The 25,517-nt window shown below is 43.1% G+C and overlaps 1 protein-coding gene across 8 annotated transcripts in view; it reads left to right on the forward strand.

Moving 5' to 3' along the window:
- LOC118850410 (ankyrin repeat and sterile alpha motif domain-containing protein 1B-like) overlaps positions 1-25,517 on the forward strand; it is a 121,803-nt gene that overhangs the window by 84,699 nt on the left and 11,587 nt on the right. For 3 of the 8 annotated variants that reach the window (XM_036759780.1, XM_036759782.1, XM_036759774.1), the window contains 2 exons: positions 14,533-14,700; positions 19,880-20,677. In XM_036759780.1, the coding sequence (XP_036615675.1) occupies positions 14,533-14,700; positions 19,880-19,990 (279 nt within the window). In that variant the 3' untranslated portion in view covers positions 19,991-20,677. Of the gene's footprint in view, positions 1-14,532; positions 14,701-19,879; positions 20,678-25,517 lie in introns of those variants that run through there. The other 5 variants (XM_036759781.1, XM_036759775.1, XM_036759778.1 and 2 more) reach the window with 4 other exon arrangements.

A 25,517-nucleotide genomic window follows, 5' to 3' on the forward strand; every position in this document is an offset into this window, starting at 1 on the left:
GAGAGAGAGAGAGAGAGAGAAGGACAGAGAGGGAGAGAGACAGAGAGAGACAGAGAGATGGGGGGGAGGGAGGGAGAGGGAGAGAGGGAGAGAGACAAGGCAGCACAACATTGTGGATAAGGCTGGGAAGACCTGGGCTTGAATGCTTACTAGCTGTGTGACTGGCCAAGTCATTTCTCTGAACTTGAGTTTACTCATGTATAAAAATATAATAGCACTGACCTCACATAGACCCAAAGATCTAGGTCTGGGAGGGAACTTAGAAGCGATTTAGTCTACCTCTTTCACTTTACGAATGAGGAAACTGAGGTCCAGAGAGGTAAAGAGACTTGCCTAAGGTCTCATAGGGAGGAAGTGGCCAACATCATGCCTCTTAGTTTGACATTCCATGCTGCCTGGCTTAATCCAGCCTGAAGCGTGGCCACCAAGTGATCCAACTGCTTGTACACATCACACAAAAACCACCTGATAAGGAGTGAAGGAGCTATTCTCTGCATCCCTAGAGGAAGTAGCCAGAAAGAGGAGACTATGACTCTCCTAAAGTATATGTCAACAAGTCAATTCTTTTTTTTTCTTTTTTTTGCAAGGCAATCAGGGTTAAGTGACTTGCCCAGGGTCACACAGCTAGTAAGTGTCAAGTGTCTAAGGCCAGATTTGAATTCAGGTCCTTCTGACTCCAGAACTGATGCTCTATCCACTGCACCACCTAGCTACCCCAAGTCAATTCTTTTTGATAATCCTTGAGCTCATTTCCCATAAATAAAACTATGCTCACTGGATGAGAAATAATTCAGACGCATCCTATTATGGGAATATCTAGTTCTCTCAAGCTCTAGAGAGAGCTACATTCAGGGTAACTGAAGCATTAAAAAAAGATTATTTTTCCCCTCAAAAAAACCCAACACTGAAGAGATGTGACTTTGCAGCAAGACCCTTGTTAATTCTCACTTTGCTAATCCTCAGAATAAACGTCACCCTTTCTGACTTTGATATTTTTTATCAAGCTTGTCTTTCCATTCCCTTGCGATGGAAAAATTTAGCAGCCAGCAGGGCAAGGTGCACCAGGAGGTTGGGCTTTGTTTGAAGAATTGTCATGATGGCGGCTGGCTGTGCATGAAGGACATCATTCCCCATCTCCCTCCTCCAGCCATTCTCAGTGGGATCTTATATATAAAAGGGACCACATTTAGTGAAACAAATGTTAACAAAAAAGCGGTCCTGGCAGTGGCAAGAGAGTTGGGTTGGATTCAGGAAGACATGCATTGGCATCCCACATCTGATATGGACTAGCTGTAGGAACATGGGCAAAGTCACTTCACCTCTCAGCATTCTGTTCTCGGAGAGAGACTAGAAGCTGGGAGGCAAGTGCCAACCTGAACTGGGAGGAGGAGCTTTATCACCAAGAGTCCCCTATGACCAATGAAATCAAAAAGTCCAGTGCTTAGCTCCGTGCCTGGCACATAGTAGGCACTTTATAAATGTTTACTGAATGAATGAAAAGAATGTCAGTTTTGACACAAAAGGTCCTGACCAGAACAAAGCAGTGAAATATTATCCTGATTCCTCTGAAGGAAGGAATTCAGTAGAGCTGCCTGTTTCAGGCAGGAAGGATTTTCACTATCTCCCTCTTGCTAAAAGCATTCCTGTCTCCTATCTGCACTGCAAGGGAATGGAAAGACAAGCTGGATTAAAAATATCATAGGTTCCTAGGTTTAGTGTTGGAAGGGATCTCTGAGGCCATCAAATAGCAGCTCTCTTACTTTAGATATGGGGAAACTGAGGTTAAGAAAAGGGAAATTACCTGTCCCGGAGTCACATAGTTAGCAAGAATCAGAGGCAGGATTAGAACCCAGGTTTTTCTCACTCTACACTGCACCAGGCTGCCCCCTATTGGTCCATGCCTTTCCTGGAGCCATAGAAGCACCAAAATATTAAGAAAACTATTTATTCTTTAAAATACGGCATGGCCCAAAATTCTTAGTGCAATTTTTAGCTTTGCTTATGGCATGTTCTGGCACATTCTCCCCTAGGTGGACAGTCTTAAAAATAGAAGAGCTTCGTGTTGATTAGATCTAATGCCTTAAATTGGGTGAGTCCCTCAAACTTTAACTGCCTCCCTTTCTTCATCTATAAAGTTGAATTAAAATATCTAGCCTCTGAACAGGTCACTTAGCCTATCCGTGCTTCAGTTTCTTCATCTGTAAAATTAGGGGATTCAACACTATAGCTTCTAAGATCCTTTTGAGCTCTAAATCTAGGTTCCCATGAATCCAACTTCAGATACTTAATAGCTGCATGACCCTAAGCAAGTGATGCCACCTCCGTTGGCCTATTTCCTCCTCTGTAAGATAGAAGGTTGGACTAGGTGGCCTCTGAAGTCTCCTAAAGCTGTGATACTATTTTTTTTAGTGATTTAGTAAGTGCATAATATGTATCAGGCACATGGGGGATCCAAAGGTGATAAGAGTCACTTCTTACCCTCAAGGAATTTACAATCTAATAACAAAGCCCAAACATGTACACAAATAAGGCTAGTATATGGCAGGATTTGATAGGGACAAAGGAAAGATTTGAAGAAAATTAAGAAAAATTGATTAAGATTTTAAAAAGATTAAGAAAAATTGAGAAAGATCACTGTCATCAGAGGACTGGAGAGATGGTTTGGAGACCCAAGGCAGGTGTGATAGAAAAGGTGGCACCCAAGCTTGACCCTAAAAGATGATAAGGATTTCAACAAGTATCCCCAGAACTTAGCATGATGCTTGTGGACTGAATGGAAGGAGTGCATGCCAGGATGGGAGGATGGCCTATCAAAATCCAGGGATGGAGAAGGGGCAACGAGAAATCAGGAACTGCTAGGATTCCAATTCGGCTCAAATATAAAGAAAGAGTAAGGCAGAAAGCAGTGTGAGAAAGGTCAGGAAGGTAGGCTGGAACTGGATTGTAGGCAACTGATCCCAACCAGGGAAGGAGTTCATTTAATTCTGTAGGCACTAGGGAGCCACTAAATGGGAATGGCTGTGTTCTACCTCATGCTTTCAGAAGATTGCTGTGCCTGCTGCGGTACTGTAGAGAGAACAGATTAGAAGTGGAGAAAGGATGAAAACAAGGAGACTGGTTGAAAGTCTATGACTTGAGAAGTAATGAAACAATGGATGAATCTGTAACCTTAACTATATAAATTCAAGATGATCTCTGCTCAAAGTTATAATTGCCAGCTTATCTTCCCTCTCCTCGCATATCTTTGGAGTCAGCTCAAGATGATAACAATGCTTTCAAGTCCATTTTTTGGAGGGGGGCAATGTAGAAGTCATTATCAAATTATGAAGAAATACTATTTAATAGTTATTGTATAATAATAGTTATAATTATAATAGTTATGTGTAATAACAGTAATATTTATATGTGTATATATAATATATATATATGTGGTGACCAAGTGCTGTGTTATGGGGGATATACCCATTTTATAAACAGGGAGGGTCAGAGGAGTAGAGAGGCTTCTCTGTGGTCACATGGCTAGTAGGTGTCCCTAAGATCTTCCTAATTCTCCAGTGTGCCAGAGATCTCTGCTCTTATTATAAGAGAAGCCCAGGTTCATCACGACACAATTAGCATAACCCAGAAATCTGTGATGGTCATTTCTGTGATGGGAAAGAGAATGATCATAAATGCAAGGAGCCGTCAAGATGTGGGCAGTGAAGAGCACAGAACGAAGAGCCAAGGGGAGCAGCTGCCATGAGGCACATTTAGGTTTGATAGAAGGAAGGGCTTTCTAACAGCTAGAGCTGTCCAGAGGTGAAACTGGCTTCTCTCCTGGAGGTCCTCACATGGACGTCTGATGGCCATTGGTTGGTTATACCATCAAGGGGACTCTTCTCTGTGTGTGGTTGGACTCAATGGCCGCTGGGATCCTTTCCAACTCCAAAATTCTGGCATTCTATGACATAGATGATTGGGGAAAGATCTGTGTCACCAGAGTAAAGAGTGACAGATGGACTAAGTATCACACTAAATCTCTTGAAAAATTATCAGAGGTACCATGGGAAGAGCACTGGCTCTGGAGACAGAGGACCTGGATGCAAATCCTACCTGTGTGATCTGGGGCAAATCACTTAACCACCCCATGGGCCTCAGTTTCCTCGTCTGGAAAATGAGAGAGCTGGACTAGAGGGCCTCTGGGGTCCCTTCCAACTCTGGGTCTGTGATACAGAGGAAAACATCCAACAGGTTGTATAAAATCCTCTATGGAAGAGTTAGGGGCAGCTAGGTGGTGCAGTGGATAGAGCAATGGGACTGGAGTCAGGAAGACCTGAGTTCCTATCTGGCTTCTCAATACTAGCAGACTCACTCTGGATGAGTCACTTAACCCTATTTGCCTCAGTTTCCTCATTTGTAAAATGAGCTGGAGAAATAAATGGCAAATCACTCCAGTATCTTTGCCAGGAAAACCCCAAATGGGGTCATGGAGAGTCAGACATGACTGAACAAATGGAAGAGTTGAGGGGAAAAAAACATGAACAAGTCAAAAGCATGCAGGGAACAGTCACAGTCACCATGAGATCATGGATCCATTGACCTACCAGAGTCAAAACTTCCCACCTTTGTCCAGGAATGAGAAATACCGTATTCTGAGGTGAATACACAATCAGCCCAATCTTCTACACCTAATATAACTCTGCTCTGATAGGTTTAGAGTTTAGACCTGTGATTTCACTGGCATAGGGAACTCCCAAGTGAGGAACCCCCTTCTACTAATAGAGGTTGGCACCTTACCAGCAATTTATGCCTATAGAGTACTGAGAAGGTAAGTCATTTATCCAGAGTCAAACAGACAGTCTATGTCAGAGGAGGGATTCAAACCCAGGTCTTCTCAGCTCCAAGGCTAGCTCTCTCCACTAGGCCATAGAACCTTTCTACAATCTAATATAATCATCATTTATGTTGAGAAGGACGGATACTCTATTCAGTACTATAGCATTTTCCATGCCTACAGAAATCTTTTTCCTTTTTTAATGAGCCTTACTCTATGTCCTAAGGCAGGGAAGTAGACAAATACGTTTTTTTATTTTTCCTTCTTTTTAACAAGTCAGTCATTTCTCCATAAATCCTCCTTTCCTCTATCCCATAACAAGTAGCTGGTCATTCAACAGCTTTTATTAAAACCTTTCTATGTGCCCAGGACCTATGCTAAGTGCTAGAGATACCAACACAGAAATGAAACACTCCTTGCCCTCAAGGATCTTACATTCTAGTGAGACAGACAACATATTCCAAATGAATACAAGATGGCCCTAAAAGAGAGGCCACTTGCCGTGTGACAAAGGGAAAAAAAAACACATTTTAGAAAAATTTCCAACAATGAGGGTAAAAATAAAGAAGGGTTGCCCCTTTAGCCTCCAGTTATCCAGACTTTTATTAAAACACCCCTACTTTTTCTTACACATTCAAGCAACAAGCACTTATTAAGTGATTACTGTATACCAGGCACTGTACAGGGATCTGGGGACACAAAGACAGAAGGGAGAGAACAGAAATCCATACTCTTAAGGATATGACATTCTCAGGAGACAAAATATTCTGTCCATAAATGCTTATTAGCTACATGACCCTGGACAGGTCATTTAACCTCCCTGGGCCTCAGTTTCCTCATCTGTAAAATGGGAAGGATTGGACTCAATGGCCTCTAAAGTCCCTTCAAGTTGTAAATCTATGAACAGATGTGTGTACACATACATATGCATATATTCACGCATTTTTGTTGTTGATGATCGTGTCTGGTTCTTCATGATCTGATTTATGGTTTTCTTGGCAGAGACACTGGAGGGGTTTGCCATTTTCTTCTCCAGCTCATTTTACAGATGAGGCAACTGAGGCAAGCAGGGTTAAGTGACTTGCCCAGGGTCACACAGCTAATAAGGGTCTGAACTCAGGCCCTCCTGACTCTAGGGCCAGCACTCTATCCACTGTGCCACCTAACTGCCTTATATACATATATGTGTATATGTATACATGCATACACATATACATGTATATGTATACATGCATACACATATATGTGTATATACACATGCATACCTGTATACACAGTGCCTGGCACATAATAGGCACTTAATAAATGTTGGTCAATTATATATCTACATGTACCTATATGTATTTACAAGATATATTCCTACTTAATGAGAATTTTCCTGCAGATTCCATTAGGATTCAATCTTTTCTTATATATTCTTTCTGAGCATCTTGGAATGCATCAGCTTCTCCCCCCTGCATATGCTCTCTATCCCCAAAACTAGTAATAGCATTCCTTGCAGGTACAGTCAAGAGTATTTTTCCCAAACACCGACTGCCCCACTTCTTTCGTGAGTTGCCTATGCCCTGCCATCCTGAGCTGCGGCCTTGTCAATTTTCATAAAAGTGGCTTGGTCGGGATAGGAGAGCACAGTGCCAGGAAATTTGAGAAAACAGTGCTGGGTGATTCAGCAGGCTATGTTTTGCCCTCTTTTCAGAGTCTCTTACTAAGCCAGTGGATGACAATCTCTTTGGTATGAAGCCTAAAGCGATAAACCTTAGCAGGCATGAGAAAAAAAAATCTGCAAATTCTTTCCAATACCAAGCAGTCACTAGGCATTCTATGCCCTGGAAGGTCTCAGCAGTCAGCATGCAGGCCCTGGCCATCTCTATAGGAACTGTAATGGAATTCACTAAGATTTTTGATGCCCAGAAACCTCAGGCAGCGTTTTACATTTTACAATCTTAGCCTATCAAGTCTAGTTTCTTACTAGTACCTTGGAGAGTGACGTGTAGAACCAGGGCAATATTGATGAATTCTGTGACTATGCTGGGCACAGTAACAAAGTTATTTTACTCTGAGATGTGGGCGAGGTGAATAGGGGAACCAGACTTAGCAAGAATGGGGAGGGAACAAGGAGCCTGGGAGAAATATGATCAGAAGAAAACTCTCCCCTCAGAATAATAATGATGATAATTCACATACCTTTTACCCTGTAACAGCCCTGGAAGCCAATGAAATCTCTAGGTCATAGATTTTCAGCTGGAAAGGCCTTCGGAGGCCATTTAATCCAACCTGTTCATTTTACAAATCAGAAAACTGAGGCCCAGAGAAGCCAAGTGATTTGCCTAAGGTCCCAAAGCTAACATGTGACCAAAGTGACTATAGACCACGCCCCCCCCCAGCTCCAAACCCAGCACTTTCCACCATTAGGTTCCAACATCACTTGGTCTAATCATAAGCCTGCCTTTCAATCTTTGTGAGAAACTTGGAGGATCCACAGTAGTCATTCCAGTCTTGTCAACTCAGTTTCATCTCCACGCTTCTGGAGAAATATAGCCATGTATCATCTTCCTAATTCTTAGTTAAAGTTCTCTTCCTAAAACCTGACGGTTTGCTGAGCTGCTCTAATGGCTCGTGTTTAAATCCTTAAATGTAGGTCACACTTCACATGCTTCCTACAGAGTTTGCCTGGAGGCTGCCCTTTAGCTGTCTAGAGCTTTAGCCGGTCCTGGGCATGATGCCTGGGGAAACTACAAAGTAGGCGCCCCTTCCCTCCCTCCCCTAAGTGAGGTCACACTGAGGAGACTGACATGCTGAGGCTAGCCGAACAGCTGCTAAGGGAAGTTATCATCCTAACCGAGATGTCCTCTTCAAGTAGAAAATATTTTGCTCTATGTGATTTTGATTCAAGAATTGCCATTCAAGGCATACCGGGTCTGGCTTTTACAATTAGAAGGCTGTCTCAGTAACTGTCCATGAGGAAACAGTCAAGGCAGAGAACGGAGGACTGGAGTAGGAGGAAGTCTCACAGGGAACGATCACACCTGAGTGGCCTGGTGTTGGATGGGAGGATAAGTGGGCTTGAATTCCATTCTTGAAGCCAAGGGGAAAACCTCAGAGACATTATGAAGTTTAATTTCATTCAACTAAGTTGTTGAGTGCTAGTTCTGTGACAGATGCTAAAACTGTGAAGATTAAATCAGGCACCATTCCTGCCCTCATAGGACTTATAGTCTAATGGGCAGGAGGGGGGAGGTGAAACATGCACAAATAACTGTAGTACAAGCTAGACAGGAAGTTATCTAATACAATGAGGTAACCTGGGAGGCAGCGTTGCATAAGAGATTTGGAATCAGAGGACCCAGGTTCAAATTCTGCCTCCAATACTTACCACGTGTGTGGCAGTGTAGCCTAGTGGATAGAGGGCTAGACTTGGAATCAGAAAATGTTGGAGCCAGGGCTCCCTGGGTCCAAGTGCAAGGTCATGTTGTTTCTGAATTAACCAGGATCCTGCTACCCCAAGTGCTATCTGTGATGGCCACGGGCACCCAGCACCGAAGACTCTAGATACTGTTAAAGGCTGAACCTAATTGTGTTTGGGGATTAAACTCTGGAACCAGCCAATCTCTCCAAGCATCTCCCAGCTGAATTCTTTACTCAGCTGGCTGCCTTCCTGACCCTGGGCACTGCTTAAAAGCTAAGTGCCTGAACTGTTAACCTGTTTTCCATCCAGCAGCAGTTCCTTCTGTTGTTTCCCATATGAAAAGGAAATCATTTGAAACGAGCCAGTAGCCCAAATAATGATTGTCATTGACTTCTACCTTGAAGACTCTAGAGCATTTTTTGTGGGGGGGGGGGAGGGGGAGAGAGCAGTGGAAGGGGCCGATTTTTCTGTGCAAGTGTGTAGCTGATGACAAAATCACTTAATCACTCTGGGCCTCAGTTTCCCTTTATGAAAAATGAAGGGGTTAGACAAAATGGCCTCCAAGGTCCAAATCTATGATCTAGAGATTTCATTCACTTCCAGGACTACTGCAGGGAGAATTTTACAGGGTTAAAGATATGTAAATTATCATCATTATTATTTCTGAGGGGAGATTTCTCTCCCAAACACCCACGACAATCTGAGTGTGCCAGACAAAAGGCAACACCGTGGTCCACAGACTGTCAGTGTCAGCTGGGACCTTCAGAGTTCCTCCAGTCCCCTCCTACCCAGTGCGCCACAGAATCATCCCCAGAGCCCCCACAAATTTGGCCAACCAGCCTCTTCTTCAGGGCATTGAATGAAATCAAGAGTCCTCTCATTTTTTTAGGTGAATGTCTTTGTTAGATTCCAAAACCTCCTTGAAAATTGTTCCAAGGAGGCTGGGTGCGTTGCCGAGGGTGGGGCTGATGCTGATGAGGCTACCCAGGGCAGTGGTGGTCAGCTACCACTTGCCATCCTCCTCCACTATCATCTGGAGACTTGTATTGCTAATGTGCTAGTCTGACCCATCTACAGAGGCCAGTGCTACTTCAGTGTTTACTGGGGCTGGGGGTGGAAAGGTGGGAGGGGATGCTTAGCAGACTCTGCAGGTTTCCTTAGTTCCCCAAAACATGCACATAGTCTCAGAAGGCAATCTTTCCTAAGCAAAAGGAGGGGAAAGTGCCACAGTAAAGATTGCTGCCTCTTGTCAAATCAGCATCCAACCTGATAACGTCTGTTTCACTTGTTCCCAGGATCCCAGCTCACCTCAAGATGCAGTCTGTAAAAACCATGCCAAGGCAGAACCTTGTTTTGAAGTCCATTCTGGTTCAGAGAGGCAGTTTGGGGTTGTGGGCTGGACTCAGAGTCTGGAAGACCTGAATTAAAATTCTGTCTCAAATACTTAGGAGCTATGTGACCTTGGGCAAGTGACATACCCTCTCTAAGTATCAATTTCCTTGTCTATAAAGTGAGGGGGTGGGGCTCAACAGTCTTTAAAATCTCTTCTACCTTTAGCCTAGGATCCTAAAATCAAAGATTTAAAACTCCTTTCTATAATCCTATAACTAGATGGCCTCTAGATATATATCCCATCAGGGCTATATAGAACAAGCCCATATTTTACAGATGGGTAAACTGAGGCCCAGGAAGGGATTTCCCTGAGGTCAACACAGATAGAAAGCCTCAAAGGGAGGATTTGGACCCAGGGCCTCTGACCCCAGAACTCTTTCAACTTCACCTTTCTTCCCTCCTTAGCCTCAGTCTTCCTCACTAAAATCTGAACCCATTTTCCATGGGTCACTTACATTAAGGCACCTTTACAGTTCTCTCCATTGCTTCCATTTCAGAAAGGAAATGGTTTACACTGTTCCATTCCTACTTCTTCCTCTAGGAGGGTGAAAATTGAAGTGAAATGTGGTATAGTGACTGGAGCATCAAATTCAGATTCAGGAGACCTGGGTTCAGATCCCAGCTCTTCTATTTTCTAGTGGTGAGGCCACAAAGGGAGCCTGACATGGTGGAAATAGCACCCAACATTTACATAAGCACTTCGAGGTTTACAAAGCACTTTACAAATATTATCTGATTTGATCCTTGCAACAACCCTGGAAGTAGGTGCATTATTATCCCCATTTTACAGATAAGGAAGCCGAGGTAAATGGAGGTTAAGTGACTTGCCCAGGGCCACACAGCTAGGACATACTCACAACTGGATTTGAACGCAGGTCTTCCTGACTACATATACATCACTCATACACACACACACACACATATGCATGTACGCACACGCGCACACGCACACAAATGCACATGCACGTACACACACTGATTTGAGGAGAGAGCAAGACAGGTTTCCCTTAGAAAATGGCACATAAGCTGGAGCTTCTGAGAGAAGGGAGGACCTTCCAAGCAAGAGGAAGAGCCTACAGGTGCACAGATGGAAGGTTGTGATTCATAGAGGAGTAATGGGAAATTAATCTGGCAAAGTAGGCTTCAGGACTTTGCCTATAAGCAACAGGAAGCTACTAGATTCCTTGAACCTCTAAGCTTATGTTTCTTCCTTTTGAAAACTGGAGCAATAACATTTGCCCTCCCTTCCTCACAAGTCTGTTTTGGGGAAAATTCTTTGTAACCCAGGAAGCACCAATTATATGCAAGTAAGTGGTCCTAGGAGAGTTTGGTGGGAGAGTATCCTTTCCTAGTTCTAAAAGAGAACATCCACTTGAATGTCATCAAGGACAGCCCATCAGCAGAGCCTTGGTCCAAAATGCCATTTGGCATTAAGCACAGTGGCATAGTGGACAGAGAACTGACCCTGGAGCCCCAATTCTGACACAAACTGTGTGACTCTGGACACGTCACTTAAACAACTTTCTAAGTTGCAAAGAAGGGGCCAACCTGCTTTGGTAGAGAGAGTTTCCTCACCTTTGAGTTGCCCACATTAATGAAAACATAGGTCCAGACTCTTTCCCCTTCCCCCACTTCTTCGCAGAGGTGGGACACTATGGGTATGGAACAGTTCAGACACCATCAGGCTCTGTGGATGTGTTGGTATGCAGAACAACTTCCCTCTCTTCCTTTTTTTGTTGTCATAAAGATGGCTTGCTTAAGAGGGGAGCAGAGAAGATGTACGTTTGGAAATGAAGGTGCTGAGGAGGCAGCCTTGTACACTGGAAAGAGCAGTGGCTTTTGAGAACAAGAACCTGTATTCATAGCCCACCTCTGACATTAACTAGCTGTGTGACCCTAGGCAAGTCTCAACCTCCCTATCTGAAAAATGAGGTCGTTGGATTACGTGGCTTCTCCAATCCTCTCCAATTCTCAATCCATGAACTTGCCAGAAAAAATACCCAAAAGCTATCCAAAAAGTGTTAATTTGATTTGTTTTAAGAAATGTCAGTGAAAGTTCAGAAGGGGGATGATGCTGTGACCAAAGTGGCCATAAAATGCCAAATCTGGCCAGAGGGAGACCAGGAAATGTCTAGTCATGCAGACTTCATTGGGCTGCACTTCCACAGTATGTTTATGCCTGCTGCTGCAGCTGATCGTGTCTGAGTGACTAATGCCTTTCTCCTAGGCAAAATGTTGGTTGTGTTTTAATTTAGATGCAGGTGTTAGAAAAGAGTTGAGGCCCCATACTCCCCTGGAGGACCCTCTCCAGTGCATGTGGGAAGAAGGGGGGTTGGGAGATTGTTGATAAGATTATTAATAATGCCACCATTTATAGAGCACTTTAAGGTTTGCTAAACGTTTCACAAATATCATCCATTTTAGCCTCCAAACAACCCTCAGAAGTAGATGCTACTGTTATCTCCATCTTAAAAATGAGGGAACTCAGGCAGACAGAGGCTACATGACTTGTCCAGGGTCATACAGCTAGCTAGTTTCTAAGCCTCAATTTGAACTCAAATCTTTCCCAATTCCAGGTCCAGTGCTTTCTAGCCACTGCACCAACTTGATAACTTCCTTACCACCATACAGGTATGGGACTTGTTCTACACCCTGAGGATCCAGCAGAAATATTCCCCTTTGCTTGCAAACAGTACATAACCCAGGGGCACCCATGTCTAGAGACCAAAAATAGAGGAGGCTTTGTCAAGTGCCCAGGTGTGTGCATGGAGTTCTCCTTGTACACACACATATATTCATATTCTCTCCCTCTCCCTCCCCTCTTTCTTTCTCTTTCTCCCTCTCCCTCTCCCTCTCCTTCTCTCTCTCTCTCTCTCTCTCCCCCCCCTCCCCCTCTTCCCCTCCAATTTTCTTTGTACTTTTTTGGTCCTTACAGGTGACCTCATCTATGTGGGGAACTCCCAGTGAGGAGATTCCCTCTCCCAAGGCACATTGGTAACTAGCCTATAGCTTATAGTCTTAGAGCTACTCAGGGGCACTGAGAGATCGGGTGGGTTACAGTCATAGGATTCTATCTGGAAAAGACCTTAGAGACCACCTAATCATAGGATCCCAGAATTCAAGCTGGAGGGAACCCCTAACGAAATCTAGAAACAGAATTACAGAATTAGAGCTGGAAGGGGATCTTGGAGGTCATTTATACACAAACACACACACACACACACACACACCCCGCTGCCCATTTTACAGATGAGGAAACTGAGGTCTTAGGGAACTGAAGTGGCTTCCTCAAGGTCATACTAGCAGTAAGTAGCAGAGCTGAGATTTGAACCCAGGGTTTCTATCTCCCAGACTTTCCTGACTTCAAGGCTGTCTCCCTATCAGATACGCTGCTCTGCTTCTCACACTTTGTAATTACTTTGTATCTTGTTTGCACTGATTTATCTGCATTTGAGTTGTTCCCATCCCACCTCACCTTCAGGAGAAGGTAAGCCCCTTGAGGGCGGGGACTGTTTGTTCTTTTATCTTTGTCTTTTTGGCATAGCCTCACCTGGCCCACAAGGGCCACCTCCAGTCATCTTGATCCATATCTGGCCACTGGACCCAGATGGCTCCGGAGGAGAGAGTGAGGCTGGTGACCATGCACAGCTCTCCCTCACTGGAATTCAATTCACTTGCATGTCATGGCATCACCTCTCGGATGTCATGGTCCTCTTCAAGAATGAAGGACAAACAACAACCACCACCACCACTTGGCCCATGGGAATTGGTAAATCACTGTTCGATTGGATTGAATTGACTCCATCCCAGTTGCCCTGAGTTACTGGCATACCAAAGAGGCTTTCGTGACATCCCTCACCAATTCTGGTTGGGACTCTCAGGTCTTTTCCAACTTGATGATTATGTGATTCCCTAAACATCTGAGGATGGACAAGAAATGTCAGTGCTGTCCTGGAAAGTATATTAAATGAAGTCCTGCATCTAATCACGAAGACTGTCCATGACCATAGCACCTTCTCTGTATGTTTCCAAACACCCTCCTTTGGCATCTCATTATATGGGTGACCTTCAATAAGTTATTTGAACTCCCTGGGGCTCGGTTTCCTCGTCCATAAAATGAGGGTTGTTGTTGTTGTGTTTGTCCTTTGTTTCCGAAGAAGACCATGGCATCAAGGAAAGGATGTCATGACTTGCAGTTGACTGATTTGAGTGAGGCAGGGCTGTGCAAGGTCACCAGCCTCACTTTCTCCTCCAGAGCCACCTGGGTCCAGTGGCCAGATATTCATCAGGATGAATGGAGAGGACCCAGGATGCAATGGGAGACCCTGGCCCTTTTAGGCTAAAGCCTTTTCACTTACTCACTTAGAGTAAGGTAACGCCCATTCAGTGAATAGGCCCCTTTAAAATGAGGGCATCAAATAGCTAGATGACTTCTGAGGTCCTTTCTAGCTCTCAATCTATCTGTAATCCTACAAAACTCCATTTCCTCTTGGGGAAAACAGATATCTCACTATTAAACTCTAAACCCCATGAGGATACAGAACGTCTCTAATCTGAGCTGTTCTTCCCTCCTCCCTCAGAGCCTAGTACAGCCTAGTGAGCTCTGCACACAGCAGACACTTAATGTTTATTAAATTGAAAATAGAAAAGAATTATTTATCATTCATTAAACAAGTTGAGGTCCCCATTGGCTATAAACTAAGGTGTCTAATTAATGACTAATCCCTTTCATCAGACTCTTAAATTGGTCCTAGAATGTGCTGTTCTGGTTGGTGTTTTCTGAATCACTTAGACTGCAGGTGAAATAAATAGTTCAAGGTCACATCTAGCTCACCTCCTCCCATGTTCCCAAGTGTTTTAACTCGTCATTTGAAATGGGCCTGTTACTAAATGCTTTTTTCCCCCTTTATTTTTGCAACAGAATTTAGCCTACGAAATCATACTCACACTAGGACAAGCGTTTGAAGTGGCCTACCAGCTCGCGCTCCAAGCAAGAAAAGGTGGGCATTCCTCAACGCTCCCAGAAAGCTTCGAAAACAAACCCGCCAAGCCCATTCCCAAGCCGCGAGTTAGTATTCGCAAGTCAGTGGTAAGTAGGAGGGGTCTCTAAAGCCATCCTTAGAGGCATGTGTTTATGCCTTCCCTTCCTTCCCTCCTCAAGAATCTGTGCTCTTCAGACGCCACAGATAGAGCCCATAATTCCCCCCTTTACCTCTCAGCAGTGAGAAGGCAGTGAGCATCAGGGAAAGGGCACCAGGGTTAGAATCTGGAAGAGCTGGATTCAAATCCTAGCTCAGCGTCTAGTACCGTGCCTTGCATTAATAGAAGTGAGTAATGTTTGTTGAAGAAAGGGCTATACGCTTACTAATCACATGACCTTGGGCAAAAGTGGTATGCAGAGAGTCCTCCATCCTCATGGAAAAGAACAGTGGCTCTGGATTTCGAGGAGTTAGAATCAATTCTCACCTAGATTCCTTCTAGTGATGAGTTTATAAGCCTGAGAGCCTGACTGAGTTTGGCTTTCCACCTTTCCTCTGGCACTCTCAGGAGTGTCAGTCTAATTTGGAAGACCATAGATTTAGAGCCAGAAGGGACCTCAGAGGTAATACTGAGGCCCAGGGTGGTGAAGTGATTTAAAAAGATCATGGTCTCATAGGTCTAAGCTGGAGGGGACCCCAGAAGCAACATGGTCCAATCCCATCATTTTCCAGATAAGTAAAACTGAGTTGTAAAGTGGCTTGATCCAAGTCACAGCATAAATAAATGTCAACTTCTCATTCCAAATACAGCCTTCCTTTACCCTGTGCTGGTAAAAACATCATGTGTCTGGCCCTCATTTACAGTTGCTAATGAATGTACAAGTGATCATTGGAGTGACTTGAATTGAATCCATCTTCGTACATGTACGCCCAATGGCTTCATCGACGCCTGGCACATTGTTGTTTAGTTTAGTCATTTTCACTTATGTCTGACTCTTTGTGACCCCATTTGGGATTTTCTTGGCAGAGATAGTGATTTGCCATTTCCTTCTCCAGCTCATTTTACAGATGAGGAAACTGAGGTAAACAAGGTTAAGTGACTTACCCAGGGTCACAGAGCTAATAAGTGCTATGAGGCCACATTTGAACTCAGGTGTTCCTGACTCCAGTCCCAGCACTCTATCTCATGCACCACTCTAGCTGCCTGGCACACAGCAGGTCTTTAATATATACTTGCACACTGAGTTGCCCTCTGTTATCAGCATGTAGAGGCTTTAGCAATATGGTTGGTATAGGCTGGATTTAGGTATCATAATATCAGCATGGGACTGCTCTTCCTATATGTCCATATATACATTTGTATATTTTGTATAGGTATGTATATCTGTGTTCATGTCTATGTGCGTTTGTGTGAGTGGAAATGGAGCAGAGAGTGCAAAGTTTTCATGCTTATCCCTCCATTCTATGGGAGACACATGGGACTGTAGAGCCAGACCTGAAAGAAACCTCAGAGACCATCTAATCTAACCCTCTCACTTTATAGCTAGGGAAACTGAGGCCCAGGGAGTTAAGTGCCTAGCCCAAAGTCATTCAGGCAGCAAGTACCAAGGCCTAGGAGCCCAGGGCTAATTCTCTCTCCAATGTCCCATATCCACCTTAATAAGTGACAACAACCAAATTTTCAAAGCTTTCTCTATTGGCCTGAATCTAAAACCACCACACACCTCATCCGGTGCCTGGGGGAATCTAATATAAAAATCACTGGCTTGGGAATCCAAGTGTAATTGCCTCCTTTTCCAGAATAAAACTCACATCTCTGCACAAAGTGAGGCTTGCCAAAGTGTGCTTGGATGTGCTTTGTAGCAGATGCACCCTGTGACCCGGTTTTGAGAATGCTCAGTTTACCTAACATGGAGCTGTCTGCATCCCCTAGCCTCCTTTGATTGAATTATGAAGGCTCCACTGGGTTAAAACCCTATAGCTTTGGGGTGAGACACATCAGCAGGTGTGGGCCTCCCACTTCTCCATCAATCTTCCTCAGTAATGTTCCTCCCCTCTATACATACCCTAAAGGGCTGGTCCTAAAAGGCTCTTGTGTGTCTCCTGACTCCTGAAAGGCCTTATTTTGGTAAGAGTGGCCCATATTTGGGAGGCTCTCAATCTAGCAGAAGCAGCAAGGAGTTGTGTACAGAGAGCCGGGAAGACCTGGTTTCAAATCCTGCCTCTGAAGTATCCTGGCTGTGAGACCCTAGATGAGTCTGAGTGTTGTAGGAAGTTCTTGAAAACTATGTTCTGGAGAAGGTACTGAACTCATTGGCAGAGGGAGTATCCTACAGCAATGAGATCACAAGTCCATTCCCTAACCAGAGCCCCATCTAGCACCCCCATAGAGACAACAGTGCAGTGCAATGAGGAGAGTACTGAACTGGGGGAGGGGGATTACATTACCCTGAGTTCAAATCCTGCCATTCCCAAGGCATTTTTAGACATACATATATTCCCCCTTCACTTCACCTCCTCAATTAGCACTGGCATTGTTCACATGCCATCATTATAATCCATGATGTCCAAAAGAAAGGGTTCAATTATATGATCTGGAGGGTCCATTCTCTTCTAAATCTAGAAGCCCACCTGTGTGACCCTAGTCAAGTCACCTCTCTGGGCTTCAGTTTCCTTATGTATAAAATAAGAACCTGGACTAAGGGGCCTCCCAGGTCCCTTCCAGCTTTAAATCTACAATCCTCTAAACATATGGTCCATGGAGGCTATATAATCCAATCCCACATTTTACAGATGAGTCAACGGAACCCCAGGAAGTTTCAGTGGTTTTCCCCAAGGCCATACAGTTATCAAGCATCAGGGGCAGGATTCTGACTTCAGGCCCAGACTATAGCACTGGTGTGCTTTCTGCTTTACCACCTTTTCCACTTACCCATGTGTAAAATGAGGTGGCTGGACTGGATAGCTTTTGAGGTCCTCCTTTCCAGGTCTAACTCTAAGTTCCGAGGATTCTGTTATCTGGAATCACTGCATGTACATAGACATAGACACACACACACACACACACACACACACACACACACACACACACACACACTCTCGAGCGCATGCTTTCCAAGCCTCAGGGAAAAGTTTTCCCTAGTTAGTGGTTGGTAATAATTAAAGATTCCTGCTAACCCAACACAGTTCAGCAGCCTTTCTGAGGCCTTGGAGATGGATTGATACATGATTAGCAAGTTTTCTGTGTGTTCCTTGGTTTCCCCCTTACACCTCTCTGCCCATTTTCACTGCTAGCTTGATAAAATTATTCATACCAAGTACCTACATCCAACACTAATCGGGTCCCTCAAGACATCTTTCTGAGGAACATAAAAGATTGGGTGGCATAAGGGCTGATAGAATATTCATTGAAGGGCCTCCACCGGGGACTGTGAAAATGGAGGATGGAGATTGGTATGCATTCACAGCCTCAAGGTCCTATCTGCTGTACACACACACAACTGGTGTCATTGTTCACATTAATTTCCCTCGGCTCCATTTCCTTCTTGTTGAGAAAAATTTAGTTGCTCCTGAAATATATATATATATATATAATCTTCAGTGCAGCCTTGTAGGTACATAGCTCAAAACATATTCTGAAGGTGGCCAGATGGACACAAATCCCACAGCCCTGAAGCAGCGATCGGAACCTCACGATAGCAGCAAATACAAAACGAACAAGGAATGACCTTGGTGAAAACTCACCTTCATTCATGAGCGAGACTTGATTTGGAGGCCATCAGAGCAACCACAAATAAAATCATGGATTGGTGATCAGAAGAGACCTTCAAGGTCAGCTACTCCAACCCTCTTGTTTTGTAGTTTGGGGAAACTGAGGCACAGTCTGGTCAAACAAGATCAGAGTTTGAGCAATGAGCAGAAACTCTCTGATCTAAATCTCTCATTTTATAGATGAGGAAACTGAGGCCCAAAAAGGTTAAGGAGACTTGCCTGAACATATTAGTGGCAAGAACCAGGTCTTTGCCTTCCAGCTCAGGGAATCAGGGATAACAGGATGAAACATGGAAGAAGCCTCAAAAGTCAGTTGGTCAAATCTTTTCATTTGACCTTTGCAGGTAGTAAGTAGAGTGGCCATGCCAGGATTGTAAACCAAATCCAAATCCAATGTTCCTTACACTGTAGCTCACCATCTGTTCCTCCTATCCCCACCCCTCTAAATGAAATAATGCAACAGACCAGGAAACAGCCCAAAAATGATACAGTGATTTGAGGAGTCTTACGTACTATGGTGCCCCACAGGGATCCCATTCTTCTTCTACCCCAACATTACAGGAAATGTCACCAACCTGATACTGTCTTTTATAGCCTTTGATTTTTCTTTTATGTAATCATTTCACTGAAATCTCGATTTGCAATAGAATTGGTCCAAAATGACTTTTTTTTCCAGCATGTCTCCCAGGAGAACTCGCAGATATAGATTGAATCTTGATCTGCATAGAGAGGCATAAGGGAAAGGGTCTTGAGATTAGAATCTGTGAGAACTGGGTTCAAATCCTAGCTCAGAATCTAGTCCGGCACCCTTTGCATTGGACAAAGTGATATGGCACAGTTTGATTCAGATCTCACTGCTGATATTTCCTCCTTTTGTGACTTGGAGCAAGACACAATCTCCCTGAGGTTCAGCTTCATCCTGCATAAAATGAGGAGGCTTGGACTAAATGGCCTCTGAGGTCCCTAATCTAATCTATGATCCTATCATCCTATGACTAGGGTTCAAATTAAGCTGCCATTTACCAGCTGTGTGACCTGGGCCAAGTTGCTTCATTTCTCCATTGTTGAGTCATTTTTTTTTCAGTAGTATCTGATTCTCCATGACTGATTTTCTTGGCAGAGATATTGGAGTGATTTCCATTTGTTTCTCACAGCTCCTTTTACAGATGAGGAAACCAAAGCAAACAGGGCAAAGTGACTTGTCCAGGGTCACACAGCTAGTGTCAGAAGCCAGATTTGAACTCACAAAGTTGAGTCTTCCGGACTCCCAGGCCCTGCCACCTGGCTGCCCTTCATCTCCCTAGGCTTCATTTTCCTCATTTGTGAAAAGACTCCCTTCCAGCTCTAAAGCTGTGATCCTTTTCTGAGCCTCAGGGTCCACATATATCGAATGGGGATAATGATAATTGCATTATTTACCTAGCAAAGTTTTCAGGTGGAAAGTACTTTGTTTATGGTGAGCTGCAACCCTTTCGAGGATACCTGAAGTAAAAATACCCATCTGTCTTTGTTTTAAAGCAGATAGACCCTTCGGAACAAAAGACTCTCGCCAACCTACCCTGGATTGTAGAACCGGGACAGGAAGCCAAAAGGGGAATAAATACCAAGTATGAAACTACAATTTTCTGATACTAAACCGCCCTCTCGTCCTTGTTGTGCCTTGCACTCCAAGCAGTCACAGCCCAGCCTTCCTTTGTGGCGACCTTTCCACCCCGCCAATGGGGAAGCCTGCGCTGCACGCATGGCCTTGTCACTCACAAAAGGCCCTGCGCACCAGCTATTTCTGGCAATGTTCTTCCTGAACCAATGACCGAAGAATGCATCCAAGACTTTCCCATTGCAATCCATAAGAGGAGGGAGTTGAGAGCCCCCCCCCCATTTCCCATCCTACTATGCCAGGCCTCCCCAATCCCCCCACACATGAGGCATTTGTAGTGACTCTTGCCACCGTGCTCTCTTTTGGTTGGTTATTTGGAGATTGTACTTTTTATTCTTCTTATTATCATTTTAAAAAGGGTCTCTAATACTGCCGAAGAATATAATAGTGTGGGCTTCTTTTTCATTGTTGGCAGTTTTAAAGTAACATCAGAAAAGACCTTGCGCCACATAGTATTTGTACACTCACTGAACTGCTACCTATCATTTATTGTAGGCAGACAAAAAAAAATCCCAACAATTGCCAAGAAATTCCATTTCCTAATTTCTATACTTGTGGGTTTTCTACGTCATCAATTGTGTCATGATAGCCTATAAAGATGGCCTTTAATCCTATTACAGAGCGGAAAATTTAAGAATGGTTTAAAAAAAAGAGGAATTTATGCACAGATGTGTCTCTTGTATTAAATATTTTTATTAAAAGAATGTCTCATTGATGTGACAATAAGGAACAGAGGTTAAATGTTACAAGATATTTCTGCTTTATTTTGCATAATGAAATCTCTGCTGCTCCCACTAAAAAAAAAAAATGGAGCAGCCATGGCCACAGGGGCACAAGTTGCTCTGTGTAGGCAGAGAAATCAGAAACAGGCAAGTCATTGCACTATGAAGAGCTAGCATTGAGATGGAGGATGTTGCCGATAGCCGTGAACCCTGCAAATATTTTTTAAAATCTTTATGGCGTGTATTAAAAAAACACATTTGGGACCTAGGGACCTTGCTATCGAGATTTCTGTGGTGGAAACAGTGTTTGAGGAAAGTGTTGATAAAATTCTATTGCAAAAATCTTTTTTCTAAAAAAAAAAAAGCAACAAAATGAAACACATGCAAAAAAAAAAAAAACTAAAAAGAAGAAATTCCAAAGTAATAAAACTCTTTTCTTGAAATGAACCACAAAAAAAAAAAAAAAGAATTGACCATTTGCTTACTATTTGATGAAATAAAATTTACTTACATTTCTTTAAGGTATTTTAATTTTTTAATGTCTCTGTGGAGTATTTGTATGATACCATAATGTATATTTATGTAGAACTGAATTATTAAAAAAATACAATACAATATCATTATAGACAAAACTGGCATTTTACTGTATATTGTTCTAACCAGTCAAATTGTGAATCACTTTGAAGTTCATTATAGCGATATTGATAAATTGTGTGGTTGTCTTAATGTTTTTTTTTAATTAATTAACATTATTTTAAATCTAACTGAGCTTCTCAGTTATGTTCATCGCTTGGTGAATGCCAAAGATGAATAACTGAACTTCATTTTGAACTGGTCAATGAGTATGATTTAGTTGAATCTGATTATAGCTCAGAGTGATACAAACTTTTAATACCGTTATTAAATTACTTGAACAGAAGAGTTCCTTGTACATATCTTGCCTATTCACTGTCGATATGTATGTAGTCACTTGACAGTAAAAATAACACTAAAAAGAAATATGGTACCCAAAGGAAATTGTATAGGAGCTAAGCAAATAATAGCCTCATTGCAACAGAATCATATGTGTAAATATGCTTGGGCTTCCAGTTATAAATTTTGTAATTTTGTCATTATTTATATCCTATAAAAGCACACATAATAATAAAATGGAAGTTGTACAGTCACTGATGCTTGGCATCGTTCTGTGCCTCCCACCTCCCAGATTTGGGAAGCAGCAAAAATAAAGGCCCATTCTGTGAAAAACCCACAACGAAGGGGTTTTCTCTTTGTTCCAAGTTTTCTCAGACTCTTCCTCTTTGCTATTCCTACTCGGGCTGAGAAAGGAACTCTGACAAGCCTCTCTCTGGCCCTTGAATTAGAACCAGTAGCTTGAGTTGGCTCTGTATAATTCCCCTCTACCCCCCCCCAAGGTGATTTTCCAAAGGCCATTGTCTGCCAAATCAGCTGATGGGGACCACACTGGGTGACATTATGACACAGGTAGGCACATTTGGCACCAGAAATTCCCATTTGTACTTCTAAGACTCGCCATTTTATTTTTAACAGGACAGATCAGAGAGCCTTAGGATCCTAGAGTTGGAAAGGACCTTACAGGCCAGAGATTCCAACCCTCTCATTTTACAGATGGGGAAATTGAGGCACAGTTAAGTGACTTGCCCAAGGTCACACAGCTGATAAGAACCTGAGGCAGGCGTCCAACTCAGGTCTTCCCGACTATTCAGGTCACCACCTCTCTAAAGCAGCCATGTGTTTTGAAGAAAGGACACAAAATGACCCTGACCCTTGAGGGAAGGCAACCTGCCTTCCAAGGCTCACTATCCACCCTCCCCTCCAACTCTTTGTCTTCTGGAACACAACTGGGAAGAGGCCTGAGAGTATAATACGCCTTTCTCAAATCACTATCGAGATCAGAGATTTACATTTGATGCTCTGAGACCAGAGGAAAAGTTCCCTGCTGCTGGCTCCATTCATTCATTTAACACACATTTATTAAGCAGTTACTGTGTTACAGGATAATGAATGTACAGCTGAAACGGACCTCCAAGACCATCTAGTCCCCTCCCCATCTGTAAGATGGAGAAAGTGAGGCCCAAGAAAGTGAAGGGACTTGGTTAGGATCACAGGTGGTCACAGAACTTAGTCATCAAATTCAACCCTCTCATTTTACACATTAGGAAACCTGAGGTCCAGGAAGATTGACTTACCTAAGGACACACAGGTGATAAGTGTCAGAGGTGGGCTTTGAACCAGTCTTCTGATTCTAAGAAGGTAGGGGACTTGGATTCGAAAGTTACTTCCAGATCTAAATCTATGGTCCTATAATTATTTATAAGGAGGAGACAGGAGCGCCAAGTAAGTCATCACCAAATTCTTAAACGTGAATGAACAAATCGCATCTAGAGGCCAGACAGTACCGCTCCAGTGTTTTCTTGGACCACATGGAACTAGGGCAGGTCAATCAGGGCTTTGCACTGGGGCACTGAACAGTGGACTTGGGATCTTTCAGCAGAAAAGAAAGATCTCTGGTTAGCACCTAGCTAGCAAGAGTGGCTAGCTAAAATAGGAAGTTACTAGAAAGCAAACATCCCAGGGAAGCTTCTCAATACTGCCCACTTTCCCCCAAGTCACCTCATAGTTTCAGGGAGTCTCTGTCACCACCTCCCCACCAACTGAACTGAGGGTACATTATAGGATTAAAATTGCTGCTTGAGGCTATCTCTGAACAAAAATGGAAAATTAACCAGCACTATCCCTAGCATAATTTTCACCAATTTTAATGCCAACTGGCAGAATACGCTCCATCAACAAACATTTAAGTACCTACTATGTGCTAAATGCTGGGACTTCCAATAAGATTACATCCTATCCCAGAAGACATGTATGCATAAAATTATCTTTCAAACAATAAGCATTTATTAAACACCTACTACATGCTAAATGCTGGGGATTCCAAGACAAAAACAAAGCAGTCCCTACCTTTAGTAAGATTACATCCTATCTCAGAAGACATGTATATATAAAAGTATCTTTCAATCAATAAGCATTTATTAAGCATCTATTGTGTACCAGGTACCATAATGGGATTCCAATACTTCGAATAGCAAGCACTTAATAAATGCTTGTTGACTTAAAAATACAAAAGTGAGTTCAAATGTCATCTCTTTAAAAGCAGGAACAGTTTGCTCTTTGTGTCATTGTGTTACCTAAATAGCAGTTATCATCAAGTATTGACATTAGTATGAAATTGATATTTTTAAGCAACTTTAAAGTGACTTTTTTTTATTTGACCTGCATATAGGATATTCCATCTTTAAAATTAGTCATTACAAATTTTAGCATTTGGGAGTAATTCGCTGAGTATTTTCTAGACATCTAGACATACATACATACACACACACACACACACACACACACACACACACACACCCCTTCACCCAGTTACTAATTCGGCTCTTTTCCTGGATGCTTCCTACCATGTGACCTTGGGCAAAGTGCTTTTCCTTTCTAGTTCTCAGTTTCATCATGGACTGATGACCTCCAATCCTTTCCAGTTGTAAATCCATGATCCCATTACCCTATTCACTTGTTACCTGGATGACCTTGGGCAAGTCACTTCATCTGTGCCTCAGTTGCTCATTTGTAAAATGAGAGGGTTGGTCTCCATCTCTAAGGTCCCTCCCAGCCATGACCCTTTGATGCCTCTCAGCCCTTCTGTTCCAGGGTCCCCCTCCCATGCCTCCCTGCAGAAATGTTGAATCCTGTATTTGACAGAGTTCCATGCAAATGGCATAGACTGGAGAAAGTGTAAGTGAACATATTGAGTGCCCTTAGAAGCCTGAAGGCTGGTTCTCATTTGTTTCACTCCCTGATTTCTTTGGGGCCCTAAACCCATGAGTCAGAATTTATTTTGATGGCTAAATTAAGCCTCGTGCATGATATAGCGAGCTGTTCTTAGATCGCTGCCTAAAATGAATGAACATTCCATCTTCATTAAAGAATGCCAGTTGTTTTCGGGCCAGCATATGGACAGCTCAGCTAATGCCACCTGTGATCCATGCTTAGGGGATTATACTGTCTTTGATCCAGGCCTGGATTTCTGGAGCCAAAGTCTTTGTTTACTTGGAATCTTAGGTTGCAGGGAGTTTGAGAGAAGAAGAATAAAAGCCATGCTAAAAACTCAAGCGGATGTAATGTTTCACAGGCTCATAGATTTAGAGGCCATTGAATCCAACCCTGTAGTTTTACAGATGAGGAAACAGAAGCAAAGAAAAATCAAATGACCCATCCAGAGCCATACATCTAGTGATGGAAGCAGGATCTGAATGTTAAATCTTCCTGACCACAAGGCCAACATTCTATCCACTCTTCCACCTAGTTGCCCTAAGTTTTACCTACAACCAAAATATCAAAATGCTTTCCCTATTTATTAGTCAATCACTTAGCATTTATTAAGTACCCACTATACAGAGATAAAAAATGAAACAGTTCATATATTCAAGGAAGAAAGGAAGGAAACAAGCATTTATTAAGATGTACCAGGGACTGGCGCCTTATATAAAATGCTAAGTGCTTTACAAATGTTATCTCATTGGATCTTCATAACAACCCTTGGAGGGAAATGCTATTAGATGCCATTTCATAGATGACAAAACTGACTGAAGCAGACAGAGGTGAAGTGGCTTGCCCAGGGTCACATAACGAGGAAGTATGTGAGGTAGGATTAAAATTTGGGCCTTTTCTGACTCGAGGCCCCCCAGATTCCATCCACTGTGTT

The sequence above is a fragment of the Trichosurus vulpecula genome, chromosome 5 (genome assembly GCF_011100635.1).
Source record: "Trichosurus vulpecula isolate mTriVul1 chromosome 5, mTriVul1.pri, whole genome shotgun sequence".
Lineage (NCBI taxonomy): Eukaryota > Metazoa > Chordata > Mammalia > Diprotodontia > Phalangeridae > Trichosurus > Trichosurus vulpecula.